Source organism: Gossypium arboreum, chromosome 4 (assembly GCF_025698485.1).
Source record: "Gossypium arboreum isolate Shixiya-1 chromosome 4, ASM2569848v2, whole genome shotgun sequence".
Taxonomy (NCBI): Eukaryota; Viridiplantae; Streptophyta; class Magnoliopsida; order Malvales; family Malvaceae; genus Gossypium; species Gossypium arboreum.
In genome coordinates, this window is record NC_069073.1 from 113,936,887 (window position 1) to 113,962,047 (window position 25,161).

At 34.1% G+C, this 25,161-nt stretch overlaps 3 protein-coding genes and 1 pseudogene across 6 annotated transcripts; 2 read left to right on the forward strand and 2 right to left on the reverse strand.

Annotated features, from left to right (window-relative positions):
* Window positions 1–7,775: 7,775 nt before the first annotated feature.
* Window positions 7,776–10,879, forward strand: LOC108460687 (uncharacterized). Its single transcript, XM_053026515.1, has 7 exons — window positions 7,776–8,372; window positions 8,668–8,839; window positions 8,937–8,986; window positions 9,212–9,512; window positions 9,831–10,019; window positions 10,114–10,296; window positions 10,385–10,879. The coding sequence occupies exons 1-7, from the start codon at window positions 8,185–8,187 to the stop codon at window positions 10,628–10,630; spliced, it is 1,329 nt and encodes a 442-aa protein (XP_052882475.1). The 5' UTR covers window positions 7,776–8,184; the 3' UTR covers window positions 10,631–10,879.
* A 1,131-nt stretch (window positions 10,880–12,010) lies between these two features.
* Window positions 12,011–14,658, forward strand: LOC108458037 (peptidyl-prolyl cis-trans isomerase FKBP19, chloroplastic). 2 transcript variants are annotated; one of them, XM_017757272.2, is made up of 10 exons: window positions 12,011–12,284; window positions 12,379–12,553; window positions 12,653–12,738; window positions 12,836–12,886; window positions 13,018–13,098; window positions 13,185–13,229; window positions 13,503–13,558; window positions 13,885–13,960; window positions 14,036–14,186; window positions 14,274–14,658. In XM_017757272.2, exons 1-9 carry the CDS (start codon window positions 12,207–12,209, stop codon window positions 14,129–14,131), a joined length of 744 nt encoding a protein of 247 aa, XP_017612761.1. In that variant the 5' UTR covers window positions 12,011–12,206; the 3' UTR covers window positions 14,132–14,186; window positions 14,274–14,658. The 2 variants fall into 2 exon arrangements, with proteins under 2 accessions (XP_017612761.1, XP_017612762.1); XM_017757273.2 differs by lacking the exon at window positions 13,018–13,098 and having other exon boundaries at window positions 12,013–12,284.
* Window positions 14,659–16,173: 1,515 nt separating this feature from the next.
* On the reverse strand, window positions 16,174–19,243 carry LOC108460731 (E3 ubiquitin-protein ligase At3g02290-like). 3 transcript variants are annotated; one of them, XM_053026516.1, is made up of 7 exons: window positions 19,011–19,243; window positions 18,872–18,915; window positions 18,213–18,285; window positions 17,862–18,093; window positions 17,013–17,448; window positions 16,728–16,837; window positions 16,174–16,471 (listed from the first exon to the last, which is right to left on the reverse strand). In XM_053026516.1, exons 4-7 carry the CDS (start codon window positions 17,979–17,981, stop codon window positions 16,445–16,447), a joined length of 693 nt encoding a protein of 230 aa, XP_052882476.1. In that variant the 5' UTR covers window positions 17,982–18,093; window positions 18,213–18,285; window positions 18,872–18,915; window positions 19,011–19,243; the 3' UTR covers window positions 16,174–16,444. The 3 variants fall into 3 exon arrangements, with proteins under 3 accessions (XP_052882476.1, XP_017615832.1, XP_052882477.1); XM_017760343.2 differs by having other exon boundaries at window positions 18,203–18,285; XM_053026517.1 differs by lacking the exon at window positions 18,213–18,285 and having other exon boundaries at window positions 17,862–17,987.
* A 1,542-nt stretch (window positions 19,244–20,785) lies between these two features.
* LOC108460758 (indole-3-acetic acid-amido synthetase GH3.17-like) lies at window positions 20,786–23,703 on the reverse strand (annotated as a pseudogene).
* Between the last annotated feature and the right edge of the window lie 1,458 nt (window positions 23,704–25,161).

Genomic DNA, 25,161 nt, shown 5'->3' on the forward strand with positions numbered 1-25,161 from the left:
AGCAGCCAATTTCAAATTTTCATCGGCTTTGTCTCCATAATCAGATGATGAGATTGAGTACATGTCACATGTTCCATACTCTAGTGTAGTGGGATTTCTCATGTATGCTATGGTTTGTTCACATCTAGATTTATCATATGCAGACAGTGCAATTAATAGATAAATAGCGAATCCTAGTAAAGAACATTGGAAAGTAGTTCAGTGGATTTTAAGATACTTACAAGGTACTACTGATGTTTGCTTACAATTTGGAAGAACTAGAGATGGAGTCATTGGGTATGTTGATGCTGATTTTGTTGGAGACCTTGATAGAAGAAGACCTCTCACAGGTTATGTCTTTACAATTAGAGGTTGTACAATCAGTTGGAAAGCCACTTAACAAACTACAGTCGCTTTGTCTACCACTGAAGCTGAGTACATGGCGATTACTGAGGCTTGTAAAGAAGCTATATGGTTGAAGGGACTCTTTAGTGAACTCAATGAAGACTTTCAAATCAGTAAAGTATTTTGTGACAGTCAAAGTGCAATCTTCCTTACAAAAGGTCAAATGTTTCATGAGAGAACAAAACATATTGATGTTCGGTATCATTTTGTTCGTGATATTATTGCTCGTGGTGATATTGTTGTGAGCAAAATTAGTACTCATGAAAATCCTGCAGATATGATGACTAAGTCACTTCCTATAACCAAGTTTGAGCATTGCTTAGACTTGGTTGGTGTTCATTGTTGAAGTTAAACCCTTAAGAGGTTTTATGAAAAAGGTGGAGAACTTGTTCGTTGAGAGTTTACGATGAAGAAGTTGTTCATTGAGAATTCGTGTCAAGGTGGAGATTGTTAGAATTAAGTGACCCGAATCTTTATTTAAATAAAATACAGTGGTAAAATAAAATAAAAGTAAAATCCATATAGAACTACACTTCTTTTATTTTATTATAGGATAAGGTTTTTTAAACCTTATTAAACTTCATCTATTTTATATTGATTAGAATAAGGTGTTTCAATCTTACTACACTTCTATTAGAATATGGTTTTACAAGCCTATAAATAGACATAGTCTATTCCTCTTGTAATTATTTGAATTCGACATAGTAAATTTTCTTCTCCTCTGCCCGTGATTTTTTTCCCGAAAGGATTTCCACATAAAATCTATGTGTTCTTTATTTTATTTTATTTTATTTTCACGCTTTTAGCATAGGAAATTCTAAAAACAAATGCTTTAAAATTTCTTTGTGGTTTGTGTAGAAGGGGCATTGATCCACCATCTCTATTCCTCTCCCTCTTAGAAAGTATTTTCTAGGCATTTCTTTGTGCTTGCATTTCCAGAGAAAAAACTTAATTTTATAAGGTATTTTACTCTTCTAAATGGTCTCTTGTAGGGCCTTGTCAGCAGAAATTTCCTTTATATAGTTACTTGATGCAATATAACAAGTGTTGTTAAGTGAAAATATCCCTTTATTTGAGGGAACCCGACAAATAATATCCTCATGGTCATTTTTATTAATAAATGGGGTGTTGATGAAAGTTTCTTCTACCTCTGTTGGTAGTTTGAAAGACAAGCTTGTTAGCCCTTGTTCCTCCCATTTCGTGTGGACATGTTGGAATGTTATTAGACTTTCATCCTTGGGGACATGTCCTTCTACAAGAGTTCATAGCATTCTTTTTCTTGACTAACCATCACTTTAAAAGCTCATTGTTTGGTCATTATGCACAACCTATCTTATACCTTGCTCAATAAGGGGACTCACCTTTCTAAGTGCACTCAAATTTAAGGAGACATATGGTTTAATATGGGGATTTTGCGAGTCTCTCACATATTTAGTGAAGAGGATTTGAGCCCACTTCTCACGTTCATGGATAAGTTGCTACCCTAAGTTTATTAACTAGGTTTAATTGATTGGTTTAGCCATTTTCAACCTCGAGCTACCTCTCTTATTAGAAAAGTTGATTTTCTTCTAATTTATGAGATGAAGCTTTTTTCCCTCCTCGCTCTCTTCATAAGAAATTCTTATTGATATGATCCAAATGATTCAAAACACTAGTAGGGAGTAACTGACATTGCATATAGTGATTTGGTATCACCATCGTGGTGGGCTGAATCAAGGTTAGTCTTCTAGCCGACTAAAGGAACTTAGCCTTCTAAGAACTATGTTTGCTCTGAACTTTCTTGAGAATAAAGCTGCAATCACTGTAAGCAACTTTTCTAGAATGAATGGGGAGTCCTAGGTTTTTTTGAGATTAGTTGCTTCTATTATTTTAAGATAGTTAGTAACCCTTAAGCGAGGACACAACTATCAAGTTTTGAAAATAGATGCTTTGTCCTAATTCTTGCATGAAAAGTTCTAGTGTTTACTTAATGGTCTTAGTGGTTTTCTTATCTATTTTTACAAATAAGATCGCATCATCAACAAAGAAAGGTGGGAGATTTGTGGACCACTTTTGAGGTACACATAGGTTGCCATGACTTGCCTTTCACTATTAAAAGGATATGAAGGTTATAAACTCCATGCACAAGATAAAAATATAAGGAGAGAGAGAGAGAGAGAGAGAGAGAGAGAGAGAGAGAGAGAGAGAGAGAGAGAGTGTGTGTGTGTGTGTAACGACTCAATTTCTAATGGAGTTGAAAAATGCAGTTTCAAGATCCCATTTTTGTAAACCGAGCATGTAAATATTAAATAAAAATATTTATAGAGTTATTATATAGGTAAATTAAATTTTGGATAAGTATTTTATTTGAATTAAGGCTTAATTAAGGTTCATTTGTAAAACCCTAGGCAAATACCACATTGACAAAGTACGAGAGAGACCTGAGCTATATAAAAGAATAACAACACTTAAGTGGTAAGAGACCTTTTGAGGGTGTATGGGCTTTCCCAAGAATAAAGCCGTAAAGGCCATGTGAGCCCAGAGCGGACAATATCTTATCGGGCTAGGTGTTGGTTATGACATTTAGTGATATTAGAGCCACTCACCATTCCTCTTGAGCGATGGTGAGGCAAACCTCAACAAGGATGCTGAGCCCCTAAGGATGGGTGAATGTAACACCCTAGGCAAATCCCACATTGGCAAAGCACGAAAGAGACTTGAGCTATATAAAGGGATAACAACACTTAAACGGTAAAAGGCTTTTTGGAGGTTGTAATATCTTATCAGGCTGGGTGTTGGCTATGATATCAAGGACTACATCATAAAGTCTAATTGCTATAGATTTTTAATTAGAAAAAGACTTGAGGACTTAAATTGTAATTAACCAAATGTCCAAAATAACAATTGGAACATAATTAAACATTAAGAAAAGGACGGTTTAAGCATTTGACTATTAAATTAATTAAACTAAGTGTTATGTATATTAAAGTAAGACTAATTTACTTAATTAACATGTTAATATCATTATAAATAACAAAGTTCAGTGGAAGAAGAGAAAACTTCATCTTCTCCACCAAATTGAAAAAAAAAAAAAGAGAAAGGGTTTGATGCCATCAAAGGGTTTTGAAGCTTTAATCAATAAATTGGTTAATGCAATTTAGTTTTTTTTTCTTGTAATTTTTACATTTTTGAGGTCATAGGAGCTTGATTTAGGTAGCCCATGTACAAATTTATAAAATTGTTAGTTTTGAAAGATGCCATTGTTGAGAATTGGAAGTTTGAGGTGTTTGAAAGCTAAATTGATAATTTGGTAACCGCTTTAGATTTTTAATTAGAAAAGGGCTTGAGGGCTTAAATTGTAATTAACAAAAGGTCCAAAACAACAATTAGACCATGATTAAACATTAAAAAGAGGAACATTTAAGCATGTGACTATTAAATTAATTAAAATAAGTATTATGTATATTAAAGTAAGATTAATTTACTTAATTAACATGTTAATATCATTATAAATAACAAAGTTCTGTGGGAGGAGAGAGAACTTCATCTTCTCTGCTGAATTGAAAAAAAAAAGAAAAGAGAAAGGGTTTGACACCATCAAAGGGTTTTGAAAATTTAATAAATAAATTGGTTAGTGTAATTTAGTCTTTTTTTTTATAATTTTTATGTTTTTGAGGTCATGGGTGCTTGATTTAGCTAGCCCATGTACAAATTTGTAAAATTGTTAAATTTTTAAAAGATTTCATTGTTGAGAATTGAAAGTTTGAGGTGTTAAATTGTTAAATTTTAAGCTTAGATGTGAAAAAGGACTAATTTGTAAAGCTAAATTGATAATTTGGTATATTAGAGATTAAAGTTAAAATATAAAAATAAATTTATAAATAAGAAATAGGAGGTCTCTAATGGGTATTAGTGAAATCGAAATTCAATTTGAAGCTTTAAATCGAAAGCTAGGTTAGTCCCAATTTTAGAGACTAAATTGAATAAATTGTAAACTATATGTGACTTTGTAATATATTGTGAATTGAGCTGGAATTTAATATTATGTATTATCGGATTAATATTTGTAGATAAAGATGACACGAGAATGTCATGAGGGAGAGGAAAGACGAAAATCGACGATGAGTAATTTGAGTGTTCGATTTGTATTCCTATAATTCGAATTATTTTAATTGTTGCATATTTATTCTATTTTGCATGGAAATATTATGAGGTGAGTTGAAATTGATTGATCAAATTGAATTTATATGATTTTGATTGATTATTAAGATAGAGGACTAAATTGAATAGAATTAAAAATATTGTAAATTGATGAAAATATGAAATTAACTTTGAATTGGATTGATTCATGTTATGATACATATGAATTGATGATTTGGTTGATGAATTAAACATGATGAATTGTGAAATTGAGTTATATTCGTAATTGGATAATTGGTTATCATATTAATTGTTCGGGCAGAGTCAGATATAATTGGCATGACATAGGATAGATTGAGTACGAGTTACTTTGATTATGTGTCAATGAGTTTTGGGCACAACTTTTACTTCAGTTAGACCGATGAGTGCTGGTCACAATCTATTTACTTCGAATTGTCCGATGAAGTGTGTTGGTTGGATCTGTGTATTCGTTCGAGTCTGAGGCAGATTAATAGAGAATTAAAATCCAAATGTGACAATGAAATATAAATTTAATTACTTTTGTGAAAAAGCATTTGAACCAAAATTATAAGTCTGGAGAATTTTTGTGAAAATAGGATGAATTAATCAATTCGATTCGGAAGAATGACATGCTAATATGATGTATCCTATGTTAGTGTCAATTAAACAAGTATAAAAATGAATTGTATAGTATGATGACACATTATAACATGATATTTAGTACTCATTTTGAATTGTATATTGATTACATGTTTTCTATTAACTTAACTTGTATTTTATCGATTGAATTATAGAAATACCACTGAGCTTCATTGCTCAGTGGACGATTTTGTTTTCCAACCACAGGTTAGGTACAATTTGAGATCCCAGGAATCAGCTTCAGTATCCAGTTAGAATCCCAGACATAACAAAGTTGGTGAATCTTTTTTGTTAGTTAAATAGCATGTACCTAGCTGAGTCAAGTTTTGGTTTACTTTCTAAGTCCATGCTTATTTTGGAATTAGTACCTTATGGTGAATATTTGGCTAAATGGTTGAAGGTGTTTATGAAATCTTTGCTTATATGTTTTTAAACGTTATAAATGACAGTAATATGAATGCGGTGAGATGGAATGGTATGTTTGCATAAAACCTAAGTGTAGTTTATCATAAATGTTTAGTTTATAGGTGTTAAATTCTTAGTGTGTAGTTATGTATAGAATTGAAATATATAAATTGGTTGTTTAAGGTTTATTTAGGTAATAGGGATATTGGAATATGTATGCATTTTTAATGAAATGGATATTACAGGTTGTTGTTGTGCATAATTTGCAAAAATAGCATGTAACGCCGCAACATTGTCGTCGTAACGAGAAATGACCTATAAGGTCATAGTGCGACAAGGAATTTGATGTCCTGATGAGGCCAACATAGTAAGTGACATCGCAACGTTGAGTGGTCTGATGCCATGACGTGACAAACTATTTGGCGATGTCATGATGTCAACCCTGTGTTTTGAATTCTTTATAATTAAGTCCTATTTCTACCTCAGGTTAGGTTTAGGGCTTTCGTAAGCTTGTGTAAGACCTGGTAATGATATTATTTTGTAATTAAATGTATATTTTCATTGAATTTAAACATTAATGGTATAAATTAATTTTGATTGATCGTAGTTGCTTCGGCAACGAATGTGACATCTCATAACTCAGATCGATGATCAGGTTGGGTATTAGGGTGTTACACACACAACACACACAGGTCTCCCTATCTAATGCCACAATTGAAAGCTTTGAGTTTTAAACCATTCAAGAGGATGTGGTAATGGTAGTAGAGATGGAATTCATGGTTAAGGTAATCCAACATTCTTAAAAACATTAAAACCTTTATCTTAAAGCTCCATTCAAGTTTATTATACACTTTCTCCAAAACCAATTTGATGACTATTGATCCTTTTTTCCCTTCATAGATCTAGGATTGTATGATCTCTTGCACCATGATTACATTGTTAGAGGTTTACCTTCTAGGGACAAAACTTCCTTGAATGAAGAAACGATTTTCTATATGAGGGGTCTCGTCCTCATCACTATAATTTTGGTGACAATTTTATAGACATTGGTTATACAAACTAATAGGCCTAATTTGTTTTATGAAAGTCGCCTTTTGGATTTGGAATAAGGGTAATTAGTGTATCATTTAATCTTTTTGATAGTTTTTCACTTTTGAAGATTTCAAGCACCATTCGGATACTTTCTCCTTGACTTTAGGATAACACCTTTAAAAGAGAAAAGAAAAAAAAGGGTGTAGTTCATTTCAATCTAGGGCATTCATTGGGTTAAATGACCATACTGCTTTTACAATGTCCACCTTTGTGATATCAACACACAACAACTACCAATTACTTTTTAGATAGTTTGAGGTAACTGGAAGATAGATCATTGGGCTTTTAAATTGTGGACTCACTTAAGGATTGGAAAATATTAGTGATATATTCTTGGAATATTTTCTCAATTCCTATTTAATCTGTGATCCAGCTCCCGATCGAATCCCTGAGTCCAATCATTTCATTGTGGTTTTATCTCACCATCATGGTAAAGTGAAAAAAATATTGTACTCCATTCTCCTTCTACAATCTAGTTAACTCATGAATTTAGTGCCGAGATGGTTTCTTCTTATAGTAATTTCTGATATTTCGCTACTTAAGTTTGTGAAGACTCAATAGATAATCACTTGGTGTTGAGGCCGTTGCTCTTTTAGCTCAAGAAATTATTGTTAACAATTTCCCAAAAGTAGTTTTGTTCCATTCTCTAAAGAATCTCATGAAGGTCTCAATAGTATCAACCAACGAGAGATCAAAACCTTTCTAGAAACTATCCAAGTCATTAGAGAACTCGGATGATCAAGCCACATTTGTTGGAATAAAAATAGGCTTATCTTATGTTGCCATAAATTGTTTTCTAAGTCGATTAAGATAGCTCAATGGTTAGAGGGAATATAAGGAAATGAAAAACTTGTGTACAGAAAGAGTCTCGAGTTCGGATTAGCAAAAACATAATTTGCCATAATTTGTTTTCTAAGTTAATTAAGATACGACCTTGTTGTTCATTATCATCATCATCTTCTATCTCGACCATATCATTTTCCTGAAAGAACTACTCATAGTTCCCAAATTCCTCTCCTAAGAATATGTCCTTGTATGACACCATCTTCCTTGCATTACCTTTTTGGTAAGGGCTCGCTTGCTTGACCTTTTTCGTACTCTTGAAGAGTTATTTTTCTTCAACCGAGAGTGCAGCGTTCTCCATTTTCATTGTCTCTAATTGTTACCAAATACTATGACTCTTCCCTTCACCCAAGGGACAAAGAGTACTCGATGACCTAAATTTTATTCTAAACCCATAATTTTGACCGTTCCATTCTACTATTCATGTATTGATAATAATTTTATTTTAAATATGATTATAGCACATAAAAAATTTACTTAACATATAATAATATTACTATTATATGTTAGGTAAGGTGCACTTCTTTACAACAACCCTCCAACCCCACCTCGTATATATCTAAAAATCCAACGCCACCCTCCTTCCGGTTCTGGTTTCAGCATCGATTACTTTTTATTTTTTTCAGAGCCTCCTTCACCAACCTCCGCTCTGTTCAGCCCGTGATCTTTTGATCTTTCTCTATGGCTACCATTTCCAAGCTCTCTAACCCCAACCCAGTCGCTTCTCTTTCATCATCTTTCAAACCCAGATCTTCTTCATCGCCTAAATGCTTCGTTGGGTTCCCTACCAGGCCTGCTTTCAGCTCTAAGCTGGTTTCATCTTCTAGCTTGTCCTCGATAAACACCCACCCTTTCAGGGGCTCCTTGGTGTAAGTTTTTTTTTTTTTTTTGCTTTATGTCAACGCCCTTTCTCAGTTTGATTTCCGGGTTTTCTTTCTTCTCTCTCTTGCCTGATGTAAACAGTGCTTGTTTTGGTTTTTTTTTATGCAAGCGGCTATTTTGATTCCATTTCCTGATTTGATTAAGAAATGAGTTTTGCTTTGATTCTTATTTATCAATTTACCATCACCATTGTGCATTCCTGTTCATTTTTTGTTGCTTGCATGCTACTTTGCCCTATTAGTTTTGTCAATTCTTTGATTCCAACTGGGTTTTCTTTGGCAGTGTCAGGTGTTCTCTTGCTGATGGAAACGGTAGTTCAGTGAAGACGACTACTTTGCATGATCTGTATGAAAAAGAAGGGCAGAGTCCATGGTATGACAACCTTTGCAGGCCAGTGACCGATTTGCTGCCACTGATTGCAAGTGGGGTTAGAGGTGTAACTAGCAACCCAGCGGTAAGTACCCTAACTATGTTTCTTTTTCTCTGTAGTTTTACTTTGTGATATTTGTCTATTTTAGTCCCCTATAACAATTTTGATTGTGTTATTGCAGATTTTCCAGAAAGCTATATCTTCATCAAATGCTTACAATGATCAATTCAGGTATTCTTATTGACTTCATTGTTTTAATTGTTACGGTGAGTAGCATAGATCATGGTATACCCTAAATACATTTCCACAGCTCAAAGAAAACTGAAAATATAAACTAGAGAAAAACTAAGGCATGATCATCTGAGTTGGTTGGTTATTGTAATCTCTTGATGTTTGAGACTTGTGTTCTCTGGTCTTTTGAATACTCATGTCTTTTGAAAATACTGGAATTTGCAGGGAACTTGTGCAATCAGGAAAAGATATCGAAAGTGCTTATTGGGAGTTAGTGGTGAAGGACATCCAAGATGCCTGCAAACTTTTTGAGCCAATCTATGACCAAACAGATGGAGGTGATGGTTATGTTTCTGTTGAGGTTTCTCCCAGACTTGCTGATGATACTAATGGGACCATTGAGGCAGCCAAATATCTTCATAAAGTGGTTGATCGTCCCAATGTGTACATTAAGATCCCTGCAACAGCACCATGCATTCCTTCAATCAAGGAAGTTATTGCGAATGGCATAAGTGTGAATGTCACTGTATGTTATTTCTGATTTCCTGGCTTAACTTGGAGTAGAAGATATGGTCTTTTGCTACACTCATTTGTTTCTTAAACGTTCTTATGAGTTTTTACTGTTAATACTTGTTTTAGCAATTACTGCTTTTGATGAGCCATTGGCTATAACTCAAGAACCATTTTTACCCAATCAGCAAAGTTTTTGAGTGGGTTATTCTAGTTCTGGGCTTGTTCCACTGAAGTTGTAGATAATGGTAGTGATATATTGCATTTACACTGTACTATATATGTTTCTTTTTATGTTCTAATCTTAACTTTCATTTCTTATGTGTATGTACAGCTCATATTTTCGCTTGCTAGATACGAGGCTGTTATTGATGCTTACTTGGACGGCCTTGAGGCTTCTGGGTTGAGTGATCTCTCCAGGGTTACTAGTGTAGCTTCCTTCTTTGTCAGTAGGGTAGATACCCTCATTGACAAAATGCTTGAAATGATTGGAACACCAGAAGCCCTTGATCTCCGAGGAAAGGTTACTAAACTGCAATACACATTCGTACATTCAAATATTTACTGAATTACCCGTCAAAATTTGCTTACACCATGATATGTTTACTATTTTTTAGGCTGCTGTAGCTCAAGCAGCCCTGGCATATAGGCTCTACCAGAAGAAATTCTCCGGTCCAAGATGGGAAGCTTTGGTGAAGAAGGGTGCCAAGAAACAGAGGTTGCTCTGGGCCTCAACTAGTGTCAAGAACCCTGCCTACCCTGACACCCTATATGTTGCTCCTCTCATTGGACCTGACACGGTGAGCTATCTTCTTTCAGAATAAAGTTTTCAAAATGAGTTGATGAATAATCCCATAATCTTTTCTGTCATTTTGGTGCTGTTTGCAGGTCTCAACCATGCCTGACCAAGCACTCCAAGCCTTTATAGACCACGGCACAGTTTCAAGGACGATTGACGCAAACGTGTCTGAAGCTGAAGGCATCTATAGTGCACTTGAGAAGTTGGGGATTGACTGGGGCAAAGTCGGTTCACAGCTGGAAGACGAGGGAGTGGAGTCTTTCAAGAAGAGCTTTGACAGCCTTCTCGACACATTGCAAGAGAAGGCAAACACTCTTAAATTTGTGATTTCTTAGATTTGCTGTCACTGCAAACACAATAAAAACAAGCGGGTGTTGGTTCCTGCTGTAAAAGAAAGTTGGTGAGCGAGCGTTATGTGAGACGTTGAATATTATGTAATATGAAGCAGCGAGTGTTTGTTTAATGGAACTTTTGTTTTGTGCTTTGTTTTATGGCTCCTGCTGATCAATGTAGTTGCAGATGTGGTTCTAAAGCAACAGGAAACCTTAACAAGGATAAGGTAATAGAAATCTTGGGTGTGAAAATCAATCGCAATCAAACTTGCCAAAATATTTGTGATATTTTGGTCAACTCCTATCGTTTATGGTCAAATGTTTTTCTTTTCCTTGGTGAAGTTTTTCCAAAAAAAAAAAAAGAAAAAAAGAAAAAATGGAGAATATGTTACTGTACTATTTTTGTTTTTGTTTATTCCAATGGTTGACCTATATAAAAATTATTTTCTTTTTTGGTATTTTGAAAATTTAATTATAAAAATGGGTTAATTTTACTGACATCATTTTTATAACCAAGTGAGTTGTTTTGTTAGTATACTTATTAGTTTAGACGTTATAGACGTTAAATGTGAGCTCAAAATTGATGCAAAATATATTTAAAACTTGAAATTCGCGAATCAAGTTATAAACACTTGTACTTAATCATGTGGGTAACTTAAATTTGGCTTGTTAAGAAAAGAATTTTTTTAAGGTTAATTTTTCGTCCGTTTTTTCATCTATTAAATTCAAATTATTCATGTAGATATTAACATGTTTATAATTTAATTTATGTGTTTTAAATATACTTCTAATCAAATATAAATTATTATTTAATATTTAGGGTGGATTTGAATGAATAGTGCGTTTAGTAGTTGTTAGTGTAAAAACATTAGTAGTGGTGTAGAAACATTAGTAGTGGTGAGATTATAGCGTGAGATCAAAAGTAAGCTAAACGAACTGCACCACCTATTCAAACCTACCTTTAAATTGACAATTAAGTTGATGGAAAGACTTGATAAAATATAATTTTGATATTTTAAGGACTCAACTAGAATCATTTGAAGTTTAAGACCAATTTAGCATAGATGATAATGAGTAAAAGAATTCCACAAATGAATTTAAAATTAGGGGTGAATTGAATTGAATTTGGTTGAAATTTTTAATTTTTTTAAACCGTTTATGATAATTCGCCGATTCTTGATGTTTATAATAAATTTAGGATTTAGATTTTTTAAAAAATCAATAACTTTATATAACATTTTTAAAAAATATTATATTTTTAATGTGGATAACCATGATATTTTAATTTGGATTTTATAAATGTTGTTTGATTTTCGATTTTGATGGCCGAAAAAAAAAAAAAAAAGAACCTGACAGCATGCTAAAACAATTTGAAACCGGTGGCGGCCCAGCCCAGTGTCCCATAAAATCCAAAGGATAAATATTATGAGAGCGGGCATACAGCCGTAGAAGGAATGTCACAAAAAGCTGAGGCCGTTATCTTCCCGCGTACAAAGTAGACGCACTTTCTTTCTTTCTCCGTCAAAGTCTCACCGCCTTTTCTTTCCTGCTTTCGTCACGGAATTGAATACTTAGTTTGATGGCGTCGATTTCAGCAACTGGATTTCTGCCCCAATCCCTTACCTTATCCTCTGCAACTGCAAGAGCTTCTACTAGGGTACGTCATCTCCTCCCTCAATTTCCTCGTAATTAATTTCTTCTATTGACCACCCAATCCAACCCCAACCGTAATGTATCTTCTTTGATTTCAGAGACCAATAGCATGCCTTTCTGCGCAACTCCAGCAGCAGCAGCCACCATCTCAGCGGATCGAGCGAAGGAAAATTATGGTAATTGGAGCGGTTGGATTAGTCGCTCCTGCTCTCTGGGATTCTTCCAACGGAGAAATTGAGATGGCAATGGCTGCCTCTTCTGGATTTACTGATAGTACTTTTCTTTTTCTTTTAGCTTAGGGATTCATTCCATTTGATTTTTAATTTTATGCATTTCATTTGCTAACCCAAATTGTTGGAATTTGGAGCACAGTGCCAGCACTTAGGGGAAAGGATTATGGGAAGACCAAAATGCGGTATCCAGATTACACTGAAACAGTATCAGGTCTTCAGTACAAGGTCCTTTTGCTACGGAAACAATCCCATTCAATGTTAATTTTAGTTTTTAATTGGTGTATATGTTCTTATCTTGATAAAAATTCCAATGAGAATGTAGGACTTGCGGGTGGGGGATGGCCCTACACCGAAGATGGGAGATACAGTAGTGGTAAGCATCAATTTTCAAATGTTTATGTCAAAACTTAATACCTTCAAATTTAGTGCGCAACTATTATTGTTTTTGTTATTTTTGCCTAAGCTATTTCAAGCAGTTTATGGGCTACGAACTATATACTGTAGGTTGATTGGGATGGTTACACTATAGGGTATTATGGCCGCATATTTGAAGCTCGAAACAAGACCAAAGGCGGTTCCTTTGTTGTACATAACGCTTCCCGTCCTAATTCTGCATGTCATTTTAAATTAGTTGATTATTTCATGATATTATCTGGGTTTAAAACATGCAGGGAGATGACAAAGACTTCTTCAAATTTAGACTTGGATCCCAAGAAGTGAGTAGTTGGTTTTGCTGAATCAGATAATAGTGTTCTCCATACAACTCATGAATGTTAAAGATAATATAGTTCTAACTCACCTTTTTCTTGTTTTTGTGATCTAAGCTAATAATTTAGTTTTAAGGATTTATGATTGTCTAAGGTCTCTCAATTAGTACTTTTTCTTCCTTTTTAAATTTATAAGCCACATCCAAAGTACAATATTATATTGAGATACAAATATAAAGATGAAACCTTCAAAATAAGATTTTCTCCTTATCAATTATTCAGGTGATTCCAGCATTCGAAGAAGCAATTACAGGAATGGCTCTGGGTGGTGTTAGAAGGTGCTTGTTCTGCTTTTCTAATGCATATAATCTTGTTTACTGTATTCACACATTGCGTACTCCACTTTGTAATCTTGTGTCCTGTGGCTACCAACATTAAGTGTGTCAAATAAAAGATGGGCTATTGATCAATGGTTTCAAGTGCATTTCGCTCCTTTTACTAAATCGAGCTAAATATTTTTGCGGTCTGAGCTATAAAACTTCTTTAACTTGTTGATGCAGATGCATGATACTTTTTTATCATGAAAAGAAAACAAGGATTAAGTAATTTCTTTTCTGCGATAATATTGTATGCAAATTTCACAGTTTACTTCACAGTGATGCAGGATCATAGTTCCACCAGAATTGGGATATCCCGACAATGACTACAACAAAAGTGGCCCCAAACCAACAACCTTCTCTGTAAAATTCAAGTCTTTGATCCATTATGTTGTATTCTTTTGTTCATATGATGACTGTTTTCGGTGCCTTCCGCAGGGTCAACGAGCTTTGGATTTTGTGCTAAGGAACCAAGGGCTTATAGATAAGACTCTACTGTTTGATATTGAACTCCTCAAAATCATTCCAAATTGATTTCGGCTCAAAGATCATAATGGTCTAAACATTTAGAGACTGAAATTATGTTGAGGTTAGATTTCGTGGATATTTTATGCTTTTGAGCTGGTCATAGGTTCATTATCATACAATGGATCACGAATCACGTTTTTTGTTCCAGGGAAGTTTTCTCATGCTGTTAAAACTACTGGGAATTGAAGTCAGCCATGGAGTGAAAATATTGGATAACATTGAGCAAAGAATGTGAAGGATCTGTTCAAATAAAGCAGTGTGGCCATGTCTCATTCATTAAATTCTAGCTATTCTTGAAATAAAGAATTAGTCTGCAAATTGTTTTTTTTTTCCGTTTTTATATCTTCCCAGCTGAACCATGATGGTGTGGAAAAAGATGAGGTTGTCCACTCTGTTCAAAATTTGTTATGATCCAAATCCTCATTTTAGTGTAAAAAAGTTTTGTAGCCTTCGTGTATTGTAACATGGATTTGTATTGTTCCTTTTGCTGGTAATTAAAAGTTCTTGTGCTCTCTACAGGTGTCGGAGATAAATTGTTATTCCTATATTTTTTTTGTCTTCTCACATGAAACTAGGGAAAGCTCCGGCACAGCTTGTTGGACCAGGTTCAGTCTTAGACTGGCTGAGGCCATTCCTAACAGAAGGCAGGGGTTTGCTTGTTCATTTGCCAAGGCCTATGGCTGATCTAGGTGCATATTGGTTGTTGATCAGTACAACTGAAGTATTTCCCATGGTTTGCATACTGGAATTTCTCTAGGAGGAAGCTCCAGAGCTAGATGCGATGAAGAGTAGGTCACTTGGCTTGTTTCCTTTCCGGGACAATATACATACTGTAGCATCAAATCTATTACAAGGAACCGGTTAATAGTCTACAATCATGGCCATCTTAACAGGCATATAAGAATACGGTACAATTAGAGGTAAAAGCAGACTTCTAAGGTCAAGCAGACATCCCAACTGAGGGAGGATAGCTGAATAAAGATACAGAATTTGCTTTGCATGTTCATCCTTCATTTCTCTTTTCATTCGAATCTTTGTTTATTTATAAGCTTGTTTTTATTGGATTTGTGTTCGTCAAAAATTTCAAAATTATGGTTATATTCTTTCATTTGAAATTATACATGTCTTGATCATTCAAATTAAATGAACATGTTTAAAAATAATTAAAAATCAATTCGTGAACAATAAGCAAATAAATTTAAACAAACCAGAAACTCATTTATTATTTTAAGATATAAAATAATTAATATATATATATAAATAATTATATTCATGAATGATATATTAAATAATACACGCAAATTGGGAGGCGACAGCATCATACCTTAAACCTACCTAGGTTGGGTTGGTTGGTTGCCATTGCCACATGCTCCCTGCGTGCGTACAAATCAACAGACAAGTTGGTCCGCTCTTTGTCCAATCTAATTAGGTAAAAGTCCAGAGTCGTTCAATATGTGAGGAGAGATGGAGCAACGAAAGGTCTCATCTCATAAACCCCATTTCCTATTACTATGTACCAACTGTAATGAAATTAAAGTCTTACAGTGTTCAAGATAATCTTGTAGAAATGTGATCTCTGCTCCTAGCAGTTGCCACGACGTGAACAACAGCTCAAATGTGGAATCTAAATTGGGTACAAGTTGGTAAAGCACCACTATTATTGTACTTGGGTTGCTAAATGAATGGTGGGTACATAATCAACTTCCCTCAAATTCAAGCTCAAAGTCCTCGGGATTTATTTAAATATGAATATTGGATAATCCTAAACCACTATCCAACTTATTACATAAATCTGTATAAAACACAACCCTCGGATTAGTAGACAAAAACTCTTACATCTAATTTTATCCATTCATTTATATGCACAAAATCAACCATGTCCGTTGGCTCAAAGACTCAAAATCAACATCATGTGAAACTTGAACATAATGATTTTCATCATCAGAACAAGAAGAAGTTTAAATTCTTTTATTCTATCCCGAGACTACTGCTTGTACTTTTGTAACGTTAGCGTATTTGGCGTAGTAGGTAACAAAGTCCAGTTCATATTTATTGTTACACATCATCAAGTTGATTCCACGTATTATAACTTTCACACAAATTATTATATTAGCTTTTTACATCGAAGGTAACGTCATGATCATTCGAGTCCGAGTAGGAAGAAATTACCAGGTAGTACTACTAGTGATGGATAAAGAACAAACTCTTCTATACACGATGTGCCTCTTCAATAAAGATCAGAGAGCTTATACATACTGATAATACCTGCCGCTCTATATGTATTTGCTCCATTGCATTGAATCAAGATGCAACCAGACCTTAGGGGCTTTCACAGAACTCCATCTCCTGCTCCGCAAAAGAAACGACACTTAAAATCAGATGCACCCCAAAGGTTCTGGAATAGAAATGACACTGTATGTTTAACTAAGTTGCTTGCTTTCTATTTTCTAAAACCAACAGACAAAACCAATCGACAATCTTGGTAGTTATTATCATTCACAATATTACGGAATTTACCCCAGTACCCCATTGGACTAAACCATACAACAGAGACTACACTTATCTACATTTTAGATGGAGTAATTTGGCCTACTATACATACCTTGCCACATATTGGACAACTTTCACTCCTTTCCAACCATTCATAAATACAACCAAGATGAAAATGGTGTGAGCAGCGAGCTGTGATTTTAGGATTTTCTGGGGTATATTCTGCAAGAAAATAAGCACTCATATGAATATAAGCATAACTTAAAAATGCTAAAAGAAGTTCCTTTTTCAATCAAATCATCACCACATGCCTATCTTGAAAAATAACAAGCATATCATTAAAATTTAAAACTACAAAACAGATTTCTTCTTTAAAGACATATAGATGCAAAATTACCATCAAGACAAGTAGGGCAGACATCTTCTTCTTCTGCTGAAGGCTGTATATAGTTAGGTCCTTGTGCAACTTTTGGTGCCAAACTCCTCTCTGATAACTCAAGATGGGCAATCTTAGAGTCTTCTTCTGACTCGACTCCATTCCATTTCCTCCCAATACCCAATGATTCTCCATCAGAACTGCTTATATTTCTTCTTAGTGGTTGAGTTTCTTCTTGAAAATGAGTCACAGACTTATCACGCCTAGAGACCAAGCCATCACGCTGCAAACGAGAGTACCTCTGCTCAGCATCGTAAGGGACTGGTCTGGACATTGTAACATGAGTTTCAATGGCTGAATTATCTGATATTGCAGTAACAGTTGTTGTTGATGACAGAGAAGCTCCTTGGATCTGGGATGCAGGTCGCCCATCCAATCTGTGAAACAGAGCACCATACTGCAGATCAAAGAAGAAATGGAAAATTACGAAAGTGTTTAATGTTCATTAAACTAAACCTAGGTATAAAATGGGTTATATGACATTGTGAAAGCAACTCAACTAATGTACTTACCTTTCAAGAGAAACACAGTATGCAGACAATCTTTATAAGGCTAATTTAAGTACTTAACATATAAAGAACTTCTGAATTTCAGAGATCCTCTCAAGGAGTATTAATAAGGTTTCTAGATTTCATTCTTAAAAAAAGATCAATTTCATGCAAATTGAGGTTCAGAGAAATTAACAAAATGACATCAATCTGCTTTATAACATACCTTCAGTATTAACAAATTTAATTGCATGTATTAGCAGCATAAAAATGAAAATAGGTTGCTTTTGTGCAGATAACCACAAGATAAGAAGAGACATACCCCAGTGAATAGCTGATAGAAGAAGAACCTTAGGCAGATGCAGTGCCTATATATTGAATTGCTAGGATAAGCATATTCTTCACAGTCATCACCACATGAACAGCAGCAAAAAGCACCCATTTCTGCCTAGAATGTATATATTTCCGATTACACAATTCTGAAAAAGCTTTCAGAGCTTGCAGAAAAGGTCATAAAAGAATTGTTCACCTTCCTTCCAAATACAAGACAATTCCTATGGGATTAGGGGGCAAAAAGGGAAAAAAAATATTATAACATGAGTCAGGAAAACAACTTTTTGAAATGAACAACAGATTCAGCCTGCTCAAGGGAGAAATAAGAACCTCACTAAACCTTTCGTCACAAAAGAAGCTCAGTTCATCAGTTTTATGACTGTCTCAATTTCAACTCTTTGGACAAAAGTAATCTGATATATAGACAAGAAGAAAAAAAATTTAGGATAATGCTAAACAGCAAGAGAACAACAAGTCACCTTCTTCATTAGGAGCTTGATGAATGATATACAATTTGGGTTTTTCATGATAAACAGAATCCTAAAACTACTCCATTTTGTTTTACCATAACCATAAAGTTCCTTTCCAACAATGAGTTAACTTACAATATTGCAAATAAATTCACAAGTTAAAACAAACACATTGAACATTCTTTGTCCTTCAGAATGGTGATAAATAAAACAACTCAAATAATCAGCACTGACCGTTCTTCATTACAGACATAAAATCCCACAACGGAATTACAATCTCCTACACTAAAAAAGCACTTTCAAGAAATTTGTTAAGTTCAGAGTCGATAACCATACTTATAAACAAGAGAAACAGGCAATCAGCTATCTTATTTTAGACTCTAATAAGTTGCAAAGTAAAGCTATTTCAGCGCAAAGACAGAAACTTTAACAAAAAAAAGAAAAGAAAAGAACATCAATCTGTTTCTCATCGCATTAACAAAAAAAAAAAAACATCAAACAAAAATTAAAGTAATGAAACAATAGTTACCCATCATCGACTATAAGACCACCATTTTCACGACCGTAAGTTTTCTTAGAAAAAAAAAAGAATCAGGAAAGTTAGGGTTCCTGTAAAAGAAACAAAGAAAGAGAAAAAGGGAGAAATAGATAAGGGGGGACGTTCCTACTTCTATATTGAAGCAGACGAAAATAGATCCCAAGAGTAAGACAATCTAAGGAGCGGCCTGGGCGGAAGACAAAGATTAAATTTTTAATCTTTTTTCCTGATAATTTAGGGGGAAAAAATAGGCAAAAACCGCGTGGACGGAAAAGAGGTGCTTTGATTGCAGTAGGTAACTAGAAAGAAACGGATTTGGTAAAGGGGTAGAGAATGGAGTGGACCAGCTTATCATTAGGATAATAATGTTAAATCTGTCCAACTGACTCATTGTTTTGCTTTCCATCTTGAATTTGTTAATTGCCGACAGCTTCCTGTTGATTGAAATTTATGCTTTAACTCATTGTTGTATTAACTATAATATAAATTAACATAATAAAATGGGTTAATTCAGCACAAGTCTTCAATGTATTAATTGTGCGTTAAAAGACTTAGGGTGGATTTGGGACGGTGGTGCGGTGCGGTGCGATGCAGTGTGTTTAGTTTACTTTTTGTTTCATGTTACAATATCGTTACAGTATCTAATCTTACCGTCACTGCTATTTTTATTCTAACTGCAGATAAACGCACTGTCCATCTAAACTTACCTTTAAAATAAAATATTTTAAAGTTTTGAGAAATAAAAATTTCAGTCGAATGTCTTCCAAAATTGGTATAATTTTGCATTATGACCTACAATACCACTAACTAGTTGATGTTAATTCATATTTTGTATAATTGTCGCTTCCACATCGGAGTTGGATGTAGTGATCAATAACTTACTTGATCTTGCCAGGAAAACAAATAAGATTCTTAGAATCTCGATTCATCAATTATTTTAACAATGTATCGTGTTGTTAGTAATTTTTTACTTAATCAAGTTTCGAAATTCACCTCAAATATTTGGTAGCCAATTAAAATTAATTTATCCCTTAAAAAATTTTATTAGATTATAAAAAATAGTATTTACTTTAGAAGTTGAACTGTAAAATTTGAGGGATTATTTTGAAGAGTACTTAAGTTGAAGATTATATTGGAGGGTTTGATTGGATTAAAACTTTGACTATTTGGGAGGGTAGTTCCAACTTCCAAGGGAGAGCAGTTATTTTTATTTTTTACGAGTCGATTTTAACGATGTAAAAAGGTGTGTGTAATTTTGAGGCTGCAATTATCCTTGGAATGAGTTTATATAATGGATTTATTCTCACCATAGAGGTAGATTGTTGAACTAAGCTGTGTAATTAATCTTGTGTGATTTGTACTTTTTTATTATTTTGGTTATTTTATTCAATTCTCACCATTTATTGTTATAAATATTGTAGAGGTAGCAGAGTTTTGTCTAGTATCTTTAATTTTTTTGTCTATTATGGGTGAGTAAAATTTAATTCGATTTAAAAAAATCGAAAAAAGTTTTAAATTTCAAGTTGATTGAATCGAATTATTTGAATTATTCGAGTCAACTTGAATAACTCGATTCAAATTTTGAGTTCGAATTGAGTTAAATTTCACAATTTAAATAAAAATAATTCGAATAACAAATTGGTGTAAATACCTTTTTAGATATTGTCAACTTTAAAAATAAGTAAATTAGTCACTCTCTTAACAAAAATTTTAAAATATTTATAAAATTCCAAAATTTATATTTTTAAAAATATATAAAATTCTAAAAATATATAAAAAAATTTAAAATTTTAAATAAGTTTTAAAATCAAATGATTCAAATTTATCATACATAAGTATCTTATTTTTTTTATTATTTTGCTCTTCGATTCGATTTGAAATTTCAACGCACTCGAACACACGTCCTTTTATACTGACAATAATGCCAATATCAATCAAGTTAAGAATTGGGCTTAATTTATTAGGATTAGAAGCAAACTGTTCTTGAGACTAGGAGTCCTATCCACAACAGCGGAACAAAGTTCTAGGTTCAGTCACCAACTGAATTTATTTTCCTTACATGCATCACATACTCTTGTTTAGTTTCCATTTCAATATCTTATAACCAGGAAGTTGTTGGCTAAAATACCTTCCCACCACCCTTGAATTCAATATCTTCAAAGCTTCCTCAAGTTTGATGCATCGAGGTGTGTTGTATTGGCTAACAGAAAACCCTTTCGATACACTGAATTCCATCAATGCATCAAATGTTCCATGCTTTACCACTCTTATCTCCAGGGGCCCTATCGAATTGCCCATCCTGCTAGCTCTATACACAAAATTCAATGACTGTTCCACAATGTAGCAGCATTCTTCTATTATACTAGGCCTCAGCTCTGGTGATTTACTACTTTCTTCCATCTTAAGCTCCCAAAATAATATGTAGTGCCCTGGGATTAAGGATATGTCAACAGCACTAGTGTAGTCGACCAACTGTAATTGGAACTGTCCAACGAAGAGCTTTGCCTGTAGTATCCCCTCTGCCAATTCATCTTCAGCGGTTTTCTCTGAATCAATGCTTAGAAATGCATCTTTCCGTCTTACAAATTGGAACTGAGGGGCATTGTTATGATAACCAGTTACCTTGAGTATGTCCCCCACTTTGTATCTATATAATCCTATTATTGATTTACATAAGAAAACATTATGATGCTTGGTTAATCACAATGAATTCTTTCTCTGTAGAACAAATTAAGGGTATATTGAAAGAGAAGAACAAAAAAACATTACCTATAAAAGTTGTGACAACAAGCTCATAACACTGGCCAAGCTTCACATTCACAAGGTCAACAACTTCAATTACTTCCTTCTTGCTCCTCTCTTCTTCATTGTTTTCATGTACAGGGAGAAACTCAAAGTAAGCCATATTGGGAACAAGGGTGTAACATGTATCACATGGCTTGCTTAAAGGTTTAAGATTGATCCCCAAGAGGCCTTCAGAGGAAGCACAACACTTTGAAACCAAAGGGATACCCCCACAGTCGAACTCAAGCATTGGGATATATTGAGCCATCGAGCCTGTAACAATAGCATCGATACATTTTGTCCCTGGGCAAAGTTTTTTAATTATTCCTTCCCATGATTTTGCGTTGCATATATCTTCTATCAAATCAGCCAGCTCTGGATTTGGTTTGTTGAGGATCATCGACTAAGAGTTTATGCAGCCAGTATCAGAAATCCAGGCACTAAGTTGACCTCTTCTTATGTTAGAACATAGCTCTTTCCAGTAATCTTCAAAGAACCTGATAGCTTGGACGAGTGTAGATCCGAAAACCAAACCAACGCATACTACCTCGTTCCTTTGTAGTAGAGCGCAAAGCATTTGGCAATACATGCTTTGTTTGCTGTCTGAGCACAAAATTGTTGCAATGGGACTAGTATGAAGACTGGATTCATGCTTTTCGAAATTTTTGCAAATCAGATAGCTTGTGAGGATAGATCTCGTTGGCAAACCAGATGGGGCCTTAATCTCGGGTCTTACAAATAATAGCTGCATCCTTTTCCCTTGGTCTAATCCATCCACAAATCTGTACTTTTAAATAACCAACTGCATTAATCTATTACCATATCCACAGTATGTATTGCCAAGACAAAATTGGAGATACCTACTTGTTTATGACAGACGAAATAAGGCATCTACCGTATGTTCTTCGGTCCAGTTCACTATCTGTTAAAGGCATCAGCTTTGGCCGTCCCGCAGAGGTGCCAGAGCTGGATCAAAGATAAGGCAGTTAACTAACTTCATTTAAATAAGACCAACAACGAAAAGGAAACAGAGTTCATACCTTCTAGTAAGTGCAGTGACAGTTTCAGCTAAAATGATATTTGATGGCTCTTCATTGGCAATTCGCTCCATGTAAGGTTTGATATCTTCATAATCCACAACTGGTACTTTGGTTTTGAAATGTTCCTTATCAGAATGCCCATTGAGGAACTGGCTAAGATATTCAGTGTGTAAATTCTGTGTCAGAATCTCTTCCAACACCTGCTGCTGTGTTTGATAAGCATTTATGGTCATACCCTCTAAGATCTTCCACCCAGATCCAATGCTAATTGTTGGTTCCATCAGATCTTCCGGTTGCTTCACAATTTAATAAGCTGACTGTAAACCCAGTTACAAAGGCATGCAGTTGCTAATAAGAGTAACAAAAAACAGAGCATACAATCAACCTGAAAGAAAGAAACCCAAAGAAGAAAAATCTTCCAGACTTGGAAAATTGATGACTACAAACACAAATAAATAAATAAATCAAGCATATCACATCCCAGTTCTACACATGCTAAACGTCTTTTTAACAGCAATCTCTGTCGTTTTAGAAACTAACCTGTCCAGAAAACACAAGCCAAAGTGACAAAAGATTAGACAGGAAAAGGAAAGTAAACTAAAACTAAAGAAACTCTTAAACCGCAAGAAAATAAAAAGATGAACTTCCAGAAACATAATAACCAAATCCAAGAACTTGATCCATGTCGTGATAGATTTTGCTTTTCTTAATTTCTTTTTTTGAGATGGAGTAGACGAAGCTCTGGAAATTGTGAGATATAAACTGGATACTTTTAGGTTCAAAAACATTTTCAAAAGCACTTCTCACTTTAAAAATTATGCACTTCTAACTCAAAAATTATTTGTTTAGCATTATTTCTTGGTTTTTGAAAATAAAGGCTAAACAAAGCCTTACTCAGCTGACAGAGAAGATAATGCATTTGATCTAGAGCTCATCTCTTTACTTGAATTAATAGAGTTTCTGCATATTTTACAAAGCAAAACCCTTTCTGCTAATGTATTTTATGCTTTTAATTATTATTTTATGTAAAATTATAATTATAATTATAATTATAATTATAATTATAATTATAATTATAATTATACTTTTAGGTAAAGTTAAGGCCATTTTACCAAAAAGGCCTTTTTTTTATTTAATTACAGAAATAGGCCGTTTATTGGGTTATTTATCGAATTAGACCGTTTTCCACGAAAACGCGTTCACGTCAGCGCGCTTTAGTGTCCACGTCAGCAAAAAGTTTTCATAGGGGAGCGTTTTGCCAGTGTAACGGTAAAAAATTTGACTATTGGCTTCCAACGGTCCAAAAAAAATATAAAAAAGCTCCCATAAATCATTTTTTCACACAAATCTCTCACAATTTCTATAATTCTCTTAAAATTCATTTCCCTTCATTTATTTTTCACACAATTCTCTCATAATTCTCAACATTCTTTCAATATTCCCTTCAAAAATCTATCAAATTTCATTGAAATTTTCTCAAAATTCTATCAAAATTCTTTGTTTAAATTTTTTTTTGAATTTCATTTTTTTAAATTAAAAAAATCCGATCATGTTAGCAATGGCCGGAGAATTAATCCGTCTCGATAATAAGCACATCTCCATTGATCAAATGACAATGGTAAGTGATAATTTTAAATTTTCAATACTATTCGATATTTTTTTAATTTATGCAAATTTAATTAAATTTACAATACTATTTGATATTTTATTCATTTATGCAATTATAATTAAAATTTCAATACTGCTTTATTTTTTTTCATTTATGATGTTTGCATTAATTAATTTATGCAATTTTAATTAATTTTTGTTTTATAAATTTTTATAATAGTCTGTAGATCGGGTGTTGCAATGCTACATCCGTAATATGTTTGGTCTTCCATCGCCATTGATCGAGAATTTCTTACAGGAAGCGGGATTTTGGCACGTGGCCACAATAGGCCGGGGGTGCAAGTTGGACCCGAAACTAATCAATGCATTGATAGAGAGGTGAAGACCCGAGATGCACACTTTTCATCTTCCATGCGGAGAGTATATTATCACTCTGGAAGACGTGCATTTGTAATTGGGATTGTTGGTGGATGGGTACGCAGTCATTGGGTCCGCATCATCTACAGATTGGGGAGCCGTATGCTACGTGTAATGCCCCCTTTACTCGAGACCGTCGCCGGAGTCGAGCACGAGGCATTACTAAACTTATTTGAGCACTTAAACAAATTCAAACAATTTATATCACACTTTCCAGACAAGCTGTCCAACTGTGTCATAGTTGCTAAATAATTCATATCTCGAGTTATAAAACTCAAAATCCAAATCCGTAAATTTTATATGAATTTATACTCATATATCTACTTACCAATTTTTTTCTAGAATTTTTGGTCAAGCCAATTAGTACAGTTTATTATTTAAAATCTCCCTGTTTCAGGGTTTGACTACTCTGACCTTTGTGTATTACGAATC